Genomic DNA, 12896 nt, shown 5'->3' with positions numbered 1-12896 from the left:
TCAAACCAAGCCAGCCTGGAGGCCGATGCAAGGCTGGAACAAGGGTAAGCAGGCCAAGTCACCTGCCACTGCTACCAAAACAGCATGAAGTGTTGGCCCCCGATCTGGGAAGGATCTGGTGGGGGGCAGACTTTCTCTCTTTGCTCAGGCTGGGGCAAGAGATGTTCAGGATCCTTGGGCGCTAGAAATAGTTTCTCAAGGTTATCTCCTGGAATTCAGGGAACTACCCCCAAGGGGAAGGTTCCACGGGTCTCAATTATCTTCGAACAGGCATTCTTACACTGTGTAGAAGACCTGTTAAGCATGGGAGTGATTCATCCTGTTCCATTAGGAGAACAAGGGATGGGTTTTTACTCCAACCTGTTCATAATTCCCCAAAAAGAGGGAACATTCAGACCTATTTTAGATCTCAAGATTCTAAACAAGTTTCTAAGGTTTTCATCGTTCAAAATGGAAACCATTCGAACGATCCTTCCTACCATCCAGGAAGGTCAATTCATGACCACGGTGGACTTAAAGGATGCGTACCTACGTATTCCTATCCACAAGGAACATTTTCGGTTCCTAAGGTTCGCCTTTCTGGACAAGCATTACCAGTTTGTGGCACTTCCATTCGGATTAGCCACTGCTCCAAGGATTTTCACAAGGGTACTAGGGTCCCTTCTAGCGGTGCTAAGACCAAGGGGCATTGCAGTAGTACCTTACTTGGACGACATCCTGATTCAAGTGTCGTCTCTGTCAAAAGCAAGGGCTCATACGGACATTGTCCTAGCCTTTCTCAGATCTCCAAGGTGGAAAGTGAACATAGAAAAAAGTTCTCTGTCCCCGTCAACAAGAGTTCCCTTCTTGGGAACAATAATAGTTTCCTTAGAAATGAAGGTTTTTCTGACAGAGGCCAGAAAATCAAAACTGCTAAGCTCTTGTCAGGTACTTCATTCTGTTCTTCTTCCTTCCATAGCGCAGTGCATGGAAGTAATAGGTTTGATGGTTGCGGCAATGGACATAGTTCCTTTTGCACGAATTCATCTAAGACCATTACACCTGTGCATGCTCAGACAGTGGAATGGGGATTATACAGACTTGTCTCCGACGATACAAGTAGATCAAATAACCAGAGATTCACTCCATTGGTGGCTGACCCTGGACAACCTGTCACAGGGAATGAGCTTCCGCAGACCAGAGTGGGTCATTGTCACGACCGACGCCAGTCTGGTGGGCTGGGGCGCGGTCTGGGAACCCCTGAAAGCTCAGGGTCTATGGTTTCGGGAAGACTCTCTTCTCCCGATAAACATAATGGAACTGAGAGCGATATTCAATGCTCTCAAGGCTTGGCCTCGACTAGCAAAGGCCAAATTCATAAGGTTTCAATCAGACATCATGACGACTGTTACATATATCAACCATCAGGGGGTAACAAGGAGTTCCCTGGCGATGGAGGAGCATCCGGGGGAGTGGGAACTCCATCTGGAAATCTTTGCCCAAATAACTCAATTATGGGGCATTCCAGACATGGTTCTGATGGCTTCTCGTCAGAACTTCATGGTCCCTTGTTACGGGTCCAAATCCAGGGATCCCAAGGCGACTCTATTGGATACAATAGTAGCACCTTGGATCTTCAACCTAGCTTATGTATTCCCACCGTTTCCTCTCATTCCCAGGCTGGTAGCCAGGATCAATCTGGAGAGGGTTTCGGTGATCTTGATAGTTCCTGTGTGGCCACGCAGGACTTGGTATGCAGACCTGGTGAATGTGTCATCGGCTCCACCATGGAAGCTACCTTTGAGTCAGGACCTTCTTATTCAGGGTCCATTCGAACATCCGAATCTGGTTTTCCTCCAACTGACTGCTTGGAGTTTGAACGCTTGATTTTATCAAAGCGTGGGTTTTCAGATTCTGTAATAGATACTCTTATTCAGGCTAGAAAGCCTGTAACTAGAAAAATTTACCATAATATATGGAAAAAATATATCTGTTGGTGTGAATCTAAAGGATTCCCATGGAACAAGATAAAAATTCCTAAGATTCTTTCCTTTCTACAAGAAGGTTTGGAGAAAGGATTTTCTGCGAGTTCTCTGAAGGGACAGATCTCTGCTTTATCTGTTTTACTTCACAAAAGGCTGGCAGCTGTGCCAGACGTTTAAGCGTTTGTTCAGGCTCTGGTTAGTATCAAGCCTGTTTACAGACCTTTGACTCCTCCCTGGAGTCTTAATCTAGTTCTTTCAGTTCTTCAAGGGGTTCCGTTGGAACCCTTACATTCCGTAGATATTAAGTTATTATCTTGGAAAGTTTTGTTTTAGGTTGCAATTTCTTCCGCTAGAAGAGTTTCTGTGTTATCTGCTCTGCAGTGTTCTCCGCCCTATCTGGTCCATGCAGATAAGGTGGTTTTACGTACTGAGCCTGGTTTTCTTCCGAAGGTTGTTTCCAACAAAAATATTAACCAGGAGATAGTTGTACCTTCTTTGTGTCCGAATCCAGTTTCATAGAAGGAACGTTTGTTACACAATTTGGACGTTGTCCGTGCTCTAAAATTCTATTTAGAGGCTACTGAAGATTTTAGACAAACATCTTCTTTGTTTGTTGTTTATTCTGGTTAAAGGAGAGGTAAAAAAGCAACTTCTACCTCTCTTTCCTTTTGGTTTAAAAGCATCATCAGATTGGCTTTTGAGACTGCCGGACGGCAGCCTCCTGAAAGTATCACAGCTCACTCCACTAGGGCTGTGGCTTCCACATGGGCCTTCAAGAATGAGGTTCCTGTTGACCAAATTTTTTTAAATTATATACTTTTGCTTCTTCGGAGGCTATTTTTGGGAGAAAGGTTTTGCAAGCCGTGGTGCCTTCCGTTTGGGTGACCTGATTTGCTCCCTCCCTTCATCCGTGTCCTAAAGCTTTGGTATTGGTTCCCACAAGTAAGGATGACGCCGTGGACCGGACACACCTATGTTGGAGAAAACAGAATTTATGCTTACCTGATAAATTACTTTCTCCAACGGTGTGTCCGGTCCACGGCCCGCCCTGGTTTTTTAATCAGGTCTGATGAATTATTTTCTCTAACTACAGTCACCACGTTACCATATGGTTTCTCCTATATATATTTCCTCCTGTCCGTCGGTCGAATGACTGGGGTAGGCGGAGCCTAGAAGGGACTATATGGCCAGCTTTGCTGGGCTCTTTGCCATTTCCTGTTGGGGAGGAGAATATCCCACAAGTAAGGATGACGCCGTGGACCGGACACACCGTTGGAGAAAGTAATTTATCAGGTAAGCATAAATTCTGTTTTTTGATTGCTGCAATATGCTCTGCAGATAACTTACATTAATTATTGCTGCATATTTACAATGTGTACAATATGAAGTATCTGCTAAGAGTTAGCCTGTACTTAACATGGAGCACGTTTTGTGATTATTGCTGATATTTTAGAATCGGCTACATCATGTGTTTCATGATATATGGATTTGCAATGAGCCATTAACTTTTCTGGTATTTTTGATATTTGTGATATTTTCAATATATCGAGACTTTCACAGTTACATTTAAATACATTCCCACAATTTGGTCTGTAGTATACAAATCTTTCTCCTTTGTTGATATCACGCAAATATTGACATCTTTCTTCCCAAAGTGTTATGATTTTTCTAATAATCCTTTCGTTACCTGTTGTTAACATTTTGTTTCTTTAAGAACTCTGTTACTGCCATGATTGAGTGCTATGCTCTGATTGGTGGTATAATGGTATATACTTACCTTCACTCACCTGTTATCCTATGACCAAGTGTCGCACGGCACGAGACATGCAAGGACACGCCCCCTTTCCTCTGTGTGTTATTGTGTGTTTGGATTCTTTGACTATTATGGAATAAAGTTCCACTTTTTACACGGATACCTTGTGTGCTGCCTCTTCGCTTTGTTCTAATTCTTTGGGACACGCTGAGTCCTTCTTTCCATAGCTGGCACCTCAAGACTTCGTCTGCTATCAGCAGCGTTGTCTGCACACTGTTTGCAAACGGATTTGTATGCTGATCCTTGGATTTGTTCCTGGAGCCGTGCTGTTACTTCTGTCTGCATTTCTGTTAAGATGTCTCTCTAGGCTCTTTGGTCTGTATCTATTTCAGGCGTCCAATGTCCAGGGACATTGGGATGTGGGATGCACTGCCTATGGTGCACTCCCTCCGTATGTGGTGTCTTGTTGGTTCCTCAGGGGTTTAGAACATCAACCGGTCTCGGCTCCTGGGTCTCTGGCTTATGGCCATGTCTCTTGTCTGAGATTCGGAGTCCGGATCTGGATCGGTCCTGGGCGGTTTGGTTTCAAACCTTTTCGGTTCTGGAACATCCACATGTCCCTTCAGGGGAGATTTAGTAACTGCCTAAGGGTTAGTTTTTCTGTCTCTCAGGCGGGATCTTAGTTGTTGTCAGGGGCAGCTATTGCACCTTGATGTGGGCTCGTGGTTGTTTGTTTCAACAGAGCTGTCGGTATGGCTGAATGGTCTTTTCCATTGTTTTTTTACCGTTTCTCTCATCTCTTTTCCATGTCTATGGCTGGGGAAGCGGTTCCTTTGCGTTTGCTCTCCTTCGGGGAGGTGTTTCAGAATACAGAATCCTTGAAGCTCCAGAGGTCCTACAGGCTCCGAATTTTATTCGGTTTTATATGGGTTTCCTACCTATGTTTGACTAGTTTTAGCGGTTGTGTCTGCTAGACTATGGTACAGTGGGGAGCTTACGGCTTCCTTGGAACACTATAAGTCGTATGTTGTTGTTCAGGGACCCGAGGGTAGACCTTGGTTCTTCCCATGATCGCCTTTTCATAGGTGTGGAGTTGAGTTTGGTCCTTGTCCTTCTAGGGAGTTCTTTTGCCTGGGTGGTTGTATTTAGCAACCCTGGGTTCGCTTAGTTGTTACCTTAGTTGGTGTTCCTTTAGATATCTATATGGTCCCCCGTTTTTTCTCCCTTGGGGGTAGGTGAAGGTCTCTTCCTTCGGGGTCAGGGGTTAGTTCTGTGTGATCAGAAAGCCTGGGGGATTTGGCTCCTCGGGGGTCTTTTGTGCTCAATGGTTTCTAGAGATTCAGAGTGGTCTCTAACGCAGCCTTGTAGGTTGTTTTAACTGATGGGCAGTTACTTGTATTTAAGCCTTTGGCTGGGATGTCTTTGCCTCCTGCTGGTGGCCTGGTTCTGAATTCCCAAATGTAATGAATGCAGCTGTGGACTTGTCCCATCAGAAGAAAAGGAAACTATCAGGTAAGCAGAATTTTAAGTTTTTATTGTACATTTTCTCCCATTCTCACTCTGATTTTGTTTTTCTTTAGGGATTCTTGCCTTCTTTTTTTTCACTCATCGCATCCGGATTGTGCAGGATACTGCTCCCAATCTTAATTATTACTGGGTCCCCATCTTGGTGAGTACGGTTTCTTAGGATTCCCTGTTAATGACATCTGTATTTAACTATCCCTTGCTACAATTTTTTTAAAAGCTGTATTTGTGAAATAACTGTTGTTGCATTAGTAAATTGTTAGTATGAATAGAGGGCATAGCCCTTTTTATTTATTTTGTGTGTATGTGTATGTGTGTGTGTATATATATATATATATATATATATATATATATATATATATATATATATATATATAATCTCATTCTCTCGCCCTCATTCTCTCTCTCTCTCTCTCTCTCTCTCTCTCTCTCTCTCTCCCTCTCCCTCTCCCTCTCCCCCTCTCTCTCTCTCTCTCTCTCTCTCTCGCCCTCCTTCTCTCTCTCTCTCTCTCGCCCTCCTCTCTCTCTCACCCTCCTTCTCTCTCTCTCTCTCTCTCCTCTTGTCATTGGCTCACCCAATGTGTTCAGCTAGCTGTCGGTAATGCACTGCTGCTCTTTTCAACAAAGGACACCAAGATAATAAAGCAAATAAATTGGAAAGTTGTTTAAAATTGTATGTTTTATCTGAACCATGGAAGTAAAATCTTGGGTTTCATGTCCCTTTACTTTGGCTCTTTTTCTCACACGCCTTTTCTTATTGTGGTATATCTCCATTCACAGCTCGTTTTTTTATATTTGTGCTTTTATTAGTTTCATACAAAATGTTTTTATTACTAAAATATTTATAGCTTGTCAAACTATGTATTATAACCACCTCCTATAAGATTATTTTTTTATCCTTTACAAATTAAAAGAAAGTCATAATTATTTGGGTTATTTTGAATGTAGTGTAATTGTTATAAAACACTGCAACGTTTTTGTGTCCTTTGAGACTCAATCTTGTTATCCTTTGACTCTCTCCCTTCACAGACGGTGGTTATAGGTTCCTACCTGATTGCACATGGTTTTTTCAGCGTGTATGGGATGTGCGTGGACACTCTCTTCCTGTGTTTCTGTAAGTACCATTATACTTCACCATTTACAAACTGTGTGGGCACACAGGAATTAGTGAGTAGTGTGAACTAGGTGCTGTGATTTGCTTAACTTGGGATCTAACTTAATTCTACTTTCTAACATTTCTGTTTCCATCTGTTTAATATGGTGATGGTCTGTCCTGTACTAATAGTTTTCTTTCTTTTTTTCCCTTTTCTTCCTATAATCCTTCTGTTCATTGTGCTCTCTATTCTTTTTCTTCTTGTCCCTTTGATCTCTTTACCTGTAAATTCCCTCACTTGTTTTTACTTATTTTTGCTGCACCATAAAACTCCCTCTCTCTTTTATTGCTCCTACTTGTTTGGCCTTGTATGTCTTTTTCTCTTCCTCTTTTTGCTTTCTCTGTTCCTCTCTCATGTATCCTTGGGGGTCTGATCATAATCAAGGTGAAGACTTGGAGAGAAATGATGGTTCATTGGAACGTCCTTATTTCATGTCACCGGAGCTTAGACACCTCCTGCTCAAGGATGCAGAAACCTTAAAATCCAACGAGAGCCATGACGATGGGACGGGATCATAATTAACCTTTTCACTTCTGAAACTAGAAGTGCTACAGCCAAAATTGGTTTCCTTTCCCAAGCCATCCTTGCGTCATGTCCTTACTGTATAGTCACAGGAAATAGCGGTTAACACTGGGAATGAAGCTTTCTTCAGGTTTTTAAAAATAGAATTTGAACACGTAGGTGCAGCTTTATATAGTCTTTTGAAAATAAAAATGTACTGCCAAAGGTGAGCCTATGAGGACCTTAAATGGACATAGTACTCAAACTTTTTATATTATACATATTAAACAGATGCATTGCTACACGTCAAAAATATTTTTTTTTTTTGCCTGAAATATAACAGGTAATAAAATTAAAACGTATACTGCTGTATTGGCTTTGCACTTCCTGCTAATCCTCACTAGTCTATAAGGACAACTGTCTTTGCTTTACTAGTGAAAAGGGACACGCCTCTTTAAGGGTCCGATTCTCTATAGCTCTCCGGTGTAGCAAGATTTTAGAATTCTGTCAATACTTAGAGGTCCATCAAATAATTTTCGCAAGGGGAAATTTTTATTTTAATAGCCGTTTATCTCACTATGCAGGTTCTGGATGTAAAGGAAAGACTCCTAGATTAAATATAATGCTAAAAAAAATGTCTTTTTTTAATTATTTTTCTCCATTTGCTGGCCAGAAGTTTAAAAAACGGATTTATATAGGACAAGAGTTGAGGGATAAAATACATTAAGAAAATGTCCTCTGTTATTTGAAATAAAATAAGTTGAGTACCTTGTCCCTTTTAAATGTTTGATAATTTTTACCAACATACATCATGTATGTATCCTGCCTTCTAACACCCAGTGCCTTTGTTGGTCTACTGAATGACCTGCATTGAACTTTAATATTTGTTTGCATCTCTAATTTTCACCCTCCCCTCCTTGGCATAGTGGAAGATTTGGAGAGAAATGATGGTTCCACCGAGAGACCATACTTCATGTCGGCAAATCTGCAGAAACTCCTAAATAAGAAGAACGTGGATCAATCTGATAAATAATCTTCTGATTATTGTAGTTTACCACCCCCACGCCAATAGTTATTACTGGGGGGAAAAGAATTTGAGTTAATTGTGTTACATGTTCATGCATTTTATGAGTTAACATAAATGTTTTTTATATTGGTTTGTATGTACTGTTAAAATTTAAATTGCTTGTTTCTATAAAATGTATAATGTACACCTACTTGTATGCAGTATGTATCTTTTAGAAGTTGTTGGCCTTTTTTGTTGTATGTGTCCAGATTTTCAATATTATGGATGTATACAAATGTATAAGTGGTTAGACAATCCTTGCAATTTTATATGCGTGTGTATGTATGAGTGTTATGAAGATTCCATTCTGTAAGCATGTAATCTGTAGACATATAATTTATAAATATATTTCCATTTAAGACTCAGTACTTCATGTAGTTTCCTTTAAATCATTACAAACTTGGTGAAATTATTTTGAAGAGTGCGTTCCAAACTGGATATATATATATAGAGAGAGAGATCCATCCATAGATCTCCATAGATCCAAGCAGGGACTGCATTCACTGGATTTAGAAAATAAATTTATTTATTAAATGGTAACGGCACTCTCCAGTCTTTTTTTGCATATATCCTCTTTGACGTTTCAGTGTTTCCCCCTTTATCAAACCACAAACAAGAAATAGTACTAGGTTTGTGGTTTGATAAAGGGGGAAACCCCGAAACGTCATTAAAAAGGATATATACAAAAAAGACCGGAGAGTGCCATGATTTGGATTGATATGCACTTTGTTTATATATATACACACACACACACAATGTGCCTGAAGTGTGACTGTGGATGGGACATCTATTCCAAACCTTATCTAAACTTTTTTTTTTTTTTACAAAACCCACCAAATGTTAAGGGATTTTTGTAGCTAAATAATTTGCTAAGCTTTTCTAAAGGCTTGGACTGTTCCCCATGATATTATATACACACAGGTTTATATATTAATAAACGGCATGTCAGTGTATGTTTACATTTGTAAACTTGCATGGAAATGAGTGTGTGCGCACTGATAAATGTGTTTGGAGCATTAGAGGGACACACAACCATTGTGTAATTAGCCCCTGTTTGTACAATATAGACTAGTCTAGTGTAATTAAGATTTTTCCATAGGGTAATGTATTAAATGTTGTTGAAAAATAGCCCTGCACCTTATTCCCCTTGTGGTGCCCCCCCCCCCCCTCAAGTGTGGCGGTGCAGCCACTAAGTTGCACAGATCTTTACTACATTCTTATTGTTTAGCGATACTGACAGGCTGACTGGAGGCCGAGGGATTGTGCACCCTTGCTTGGCACACACGGTGGAGACGGGATGGAAGACCGATAGGGTGCGAGTAAACTGGGACCTATTTTTAAGTAAAATGTAATTGTTTTAACTTGGATAATTGTCTTATAATACAAACTGGGACTTTTTACATATTGTGTTTTACATCCCTTAACCTTTCATAGAACATAATATTGATAATGTGAGCTTAATGCATGTTACAATGAAGGCACCTACTAAAAATACAAGTTTCCTTATTTATTTCTGTCGTTTACATTTACCAACTACATACTACACAGACGTAGCTGAGATTTAGTTCAGGAACCTCTACAGCAAAGATGATTAAAAAAATTAACTTGATGTTTTTTTGGGGGGAATTTTCTTGTTTAAAGAACACTCAATTGTACAATCAAAAGAACTTAATTACTGATAATAAATTATTCAGTGACATTAGTGTCCCTTTAAGATTGTGAAACCCAGTAAACCTTCTTTAGGGGAATGAGGCTTGGAGGTAGTTACATATGGGCATACCGTATTTGCACTTATAGATGTTTGTATGTATGCGTGGGGTCCTTATATTGATATAAATGCATGAACATCACTACTTTTTTGAGCATGATTAAGGGCGGAGTGCTTAAAACATTACACAATTCTTGTGACTCTGAATGAAAAATCATAAAGGAGACTATGCTGTTGGAGGGACTTTGTGAATTATTTTGAAGTATATGCATTTCTCAGAACTCAGACACCCCTTGGACCCATTTTAAAGTCCTGTACTAGAAGAAATGTAAATGAGCATGTAGGTATTTTTATTGCCAGCTGTCACCATAAGCATGTGACAATGTTGCTTCTATCAAGACTAAATAAAGACACATTTAACGCAGACCTTTTGAACGAAAAAGAAAAATTAAACTTTAACCCTTGCAAGCGTTTGCTGCTTTTGTTGCTATGCGGTGTTAATGTAAGCATGTATATCCATTTATATCAGTATTTTCTTAATGTGTGTGTGTGTGTGTGTAACAGAATGCATAAACATAGAATATGTAACCTTTTATTAAAATGGAATATGTGTACAACATTAAACCTATGGTATATGGATATGTATTTAAGTATATGCGCATTTGGAAGTATTGAGATGTATGTAAACTTATGCAGTAATAGTCACACCGGTGAAATCGCTTAACCTCCAATATAGGAAGAAGTGTTTGCGATACTTGATAGAATTCAATGATAAATTTGTGAACTTCTAACATATGCAAAGGGTTAACCAAATTCTAGACAAATTACAGTGCAATAATATGTTCTAAAGTCATTGGAGCATTGTATCATTGTGCTAGGAAGTCTCGATATAGCAATGTGTATATGGCTAGATTCATGTGCGGGTTTAAGGGATACGAAACGCAAAAACAATTCCTTCAAGATTCAGATAGCGCATGTCATTTGAAACAACTTTCCAATTGGCAGCCGATTTGCAAGAATGTTATACATTTGCAAGAGCATTAGATGGCAGCACTTTTTCCTGCCATATAGTAATCCAGACATTTGTACTATAGGTATATCTTCAACAAAGAATACACAGAGAACAAAGCACATTTAATACTAAAAGGCAATTGGACACTTTTGTAAAAATGTATGCTCTACCTGAAACACAAAATAAAAAAAATTGTGTTTTTATGGCCCTTTTAAATATGCACATGTATTTATTGGTTAATTGGTGGTCAGACATCGGCCACATAGACGTGTGAGCAATGATAAAGTGTGGATATGTATGACTCTGTGCCTTTCTTTAGATGCATAGTTTAGATTTAACTATATGCAGAGCTTGGATATTTGAGAGAATTAAGAACATACACAGGATGTACGTGTGTGAAATAGAATTTCACACACATGATAAAACTATGTTAGCCCTACGGAATCTGTTGGCGCTCTACAAATAACAGATAATAAATAATAATATGTACAACAGTGTACACTTTATTAGGCTTTTATAGTTTAAAAAAAACTGTAAATGTACTAATTTCTCTTTTTCTAAATATGCAAATTGATCTGTGTGGGTATATACATACATGTTAGTGGATTTGTCCTTCTCATTGTATGCACACCCTCAATAGATATATGGATTTATATGCATTATTGTAAGTGTACATATACACACACCTAATTGGTATTTATTGATAAGCATAACACAATGTGTATCAGTTTGAGAGTGTATGGCAATATTTGTATAAAAGTATGTCTGTCATTATATCCAGTAGTGTGTATTTATCTACATGTGCGTACATACATTTCTCTTTTCCAGTATATTAATATAATACATTACAGGGACAGTGGACATAAACATTTCTGTTATTCATATGAAAGATAATTTAAGCATGTTTATTTATTTTGGGGGAATTTTTTTTTCCCCTGTGAAAATTTTTTAGATAAAGGCTGTTTAAATTGGAAACTAACTCAACTGTATCGGTTATGTACATCCTATTAATGCTTACTTGATGGTTCTGATAGGTGCTCATACCCAATGAGAATTAACAGGAAGTGCCTATCAGCCAGTGATCATTACCAGGAAGTTTACAACTGTATCAGTTTAAATTTAAAGCTTTTACATCACAAAAAAATAAAAATAAACCATAAATGCTGCTCTCATATGAATGATAAAATATTTTTTGACTACAATATCCCTTTCTGTACTAACAGCTGTCAAAGACCTGCATATATTTATGAACACAATTAACAGCCTCCCCCCCCATACTAACTTGAAATTCTGTTTGTGTAAATCCAATTCGCCAAAAAGTACATACAATATTTGTAACTATTTTGTTATTTAAACAGATCTAAAACTGGATTATTTTATGTATTTTTTTTTTTTATACATTTTTTTTTATTTTTTATTCTGTCACTGCATGCTAAACTGCATATAAAACTACATAATACAATCTGAAATGTTTACAGGAGCATTTATGTTACTATATGTGCAATGTTTTTATCAACCTGTTTTTTTCTGCCTTTGGAAGATTGTCTTGAAATAAAATTCCTTTTCGTATATACAAGTCAAATGTGTAGATTTTTTTTGTCTAACAATAGGTAGCCTATTTGTATAAGCAAAACAAATAGCATAGTGCACATTGCCACTTTTAAAAAAAAAAAAAAAAAAAATTAAATTAAGATCAGTCTAGTAGTCCAATTTCATGTCCTTATTTACAGTTTGTGGACGTTTTTTCAGCCGCAATGTGAAAATAAGCCTGACGGAGGATTTGTAAAATAGCCTTGTGTTGGCCCCATCCTAAAGCAGTTTTCTCCCCAGGACCTATTTAGTGGGTACACCACCGGGCTGATTTTATTTACCAACCTGGCTTCAATTTTAAACTATTATTTAGCTAAAATTGGCTAATATTAAATGTTTTTACATTTTTTTTGTTGCATAAATGATTTTGTCCCAGATTATGAGTGGGGCGCAAATTACTGCTCCTGCTTGAGCGTTTATTGCGCTAGAAGTAAGATTTTTTTTTTGGGCTCATATTAGGAGTTGAAAGTAGACTATTTTTTTCGACGAGCACAAAAATCCGAAGTTAGAGTATCACGTGTGCACTCACGTATTCCCCTTAGAAGGAAAGCGAGGAAAAAATTGGAACAAAAAAACTTTTTTTTTTTTTTTTTTAATATTTTTCTTGAGGTACTTAAATTAGGC

General features: G+C 38.5%; 1 protein-coding gene across 1 annotated transcript in view; it reads left to right on the top strand.

The window, feature by feature from the left end:
* SLC44A2 (solute carrier family 44 member 2) overlaps nt 1–12258 on the top strand; it is a gene marked incomplete in the record, with an annotated part of 587432 nt that extends 575174 nt beyond the window's left edge. Inside the window, 3 exon segments of the mRNA XM_053717929.1 lie at nt 5298–5386; nt 6271–6355; nt 7823–12258. Coding sequence (XP_053573904.1) covers nt 5298–5386; nt 6271–6355; nt 7823–7929 — 281 coding nt within the window.
* Between the last annotated feature and the right edge of the window lie 638 nt (nt 12259–12896).

Source organism: Bombina bombina, chromosome 6 (assembly GCF_027579735.1).
Source record: "Bombina bombina isolate aBomBom1 chromosome 6, aBomBom1.pri, whole genome shotgun sequence".
In the NCBI taxonomy this organism is placed as follows: Eukaryota; Metazoa; Chordata; class Amphibia; order Anura; family Bombinatoridae; genus Bombina; species Bombina bombina.
The sequence above is the reverse complement of the archived record's forward strand: the minus strand, read 5'-3'. Positions and strand labels throughout refer to the sequence as shown.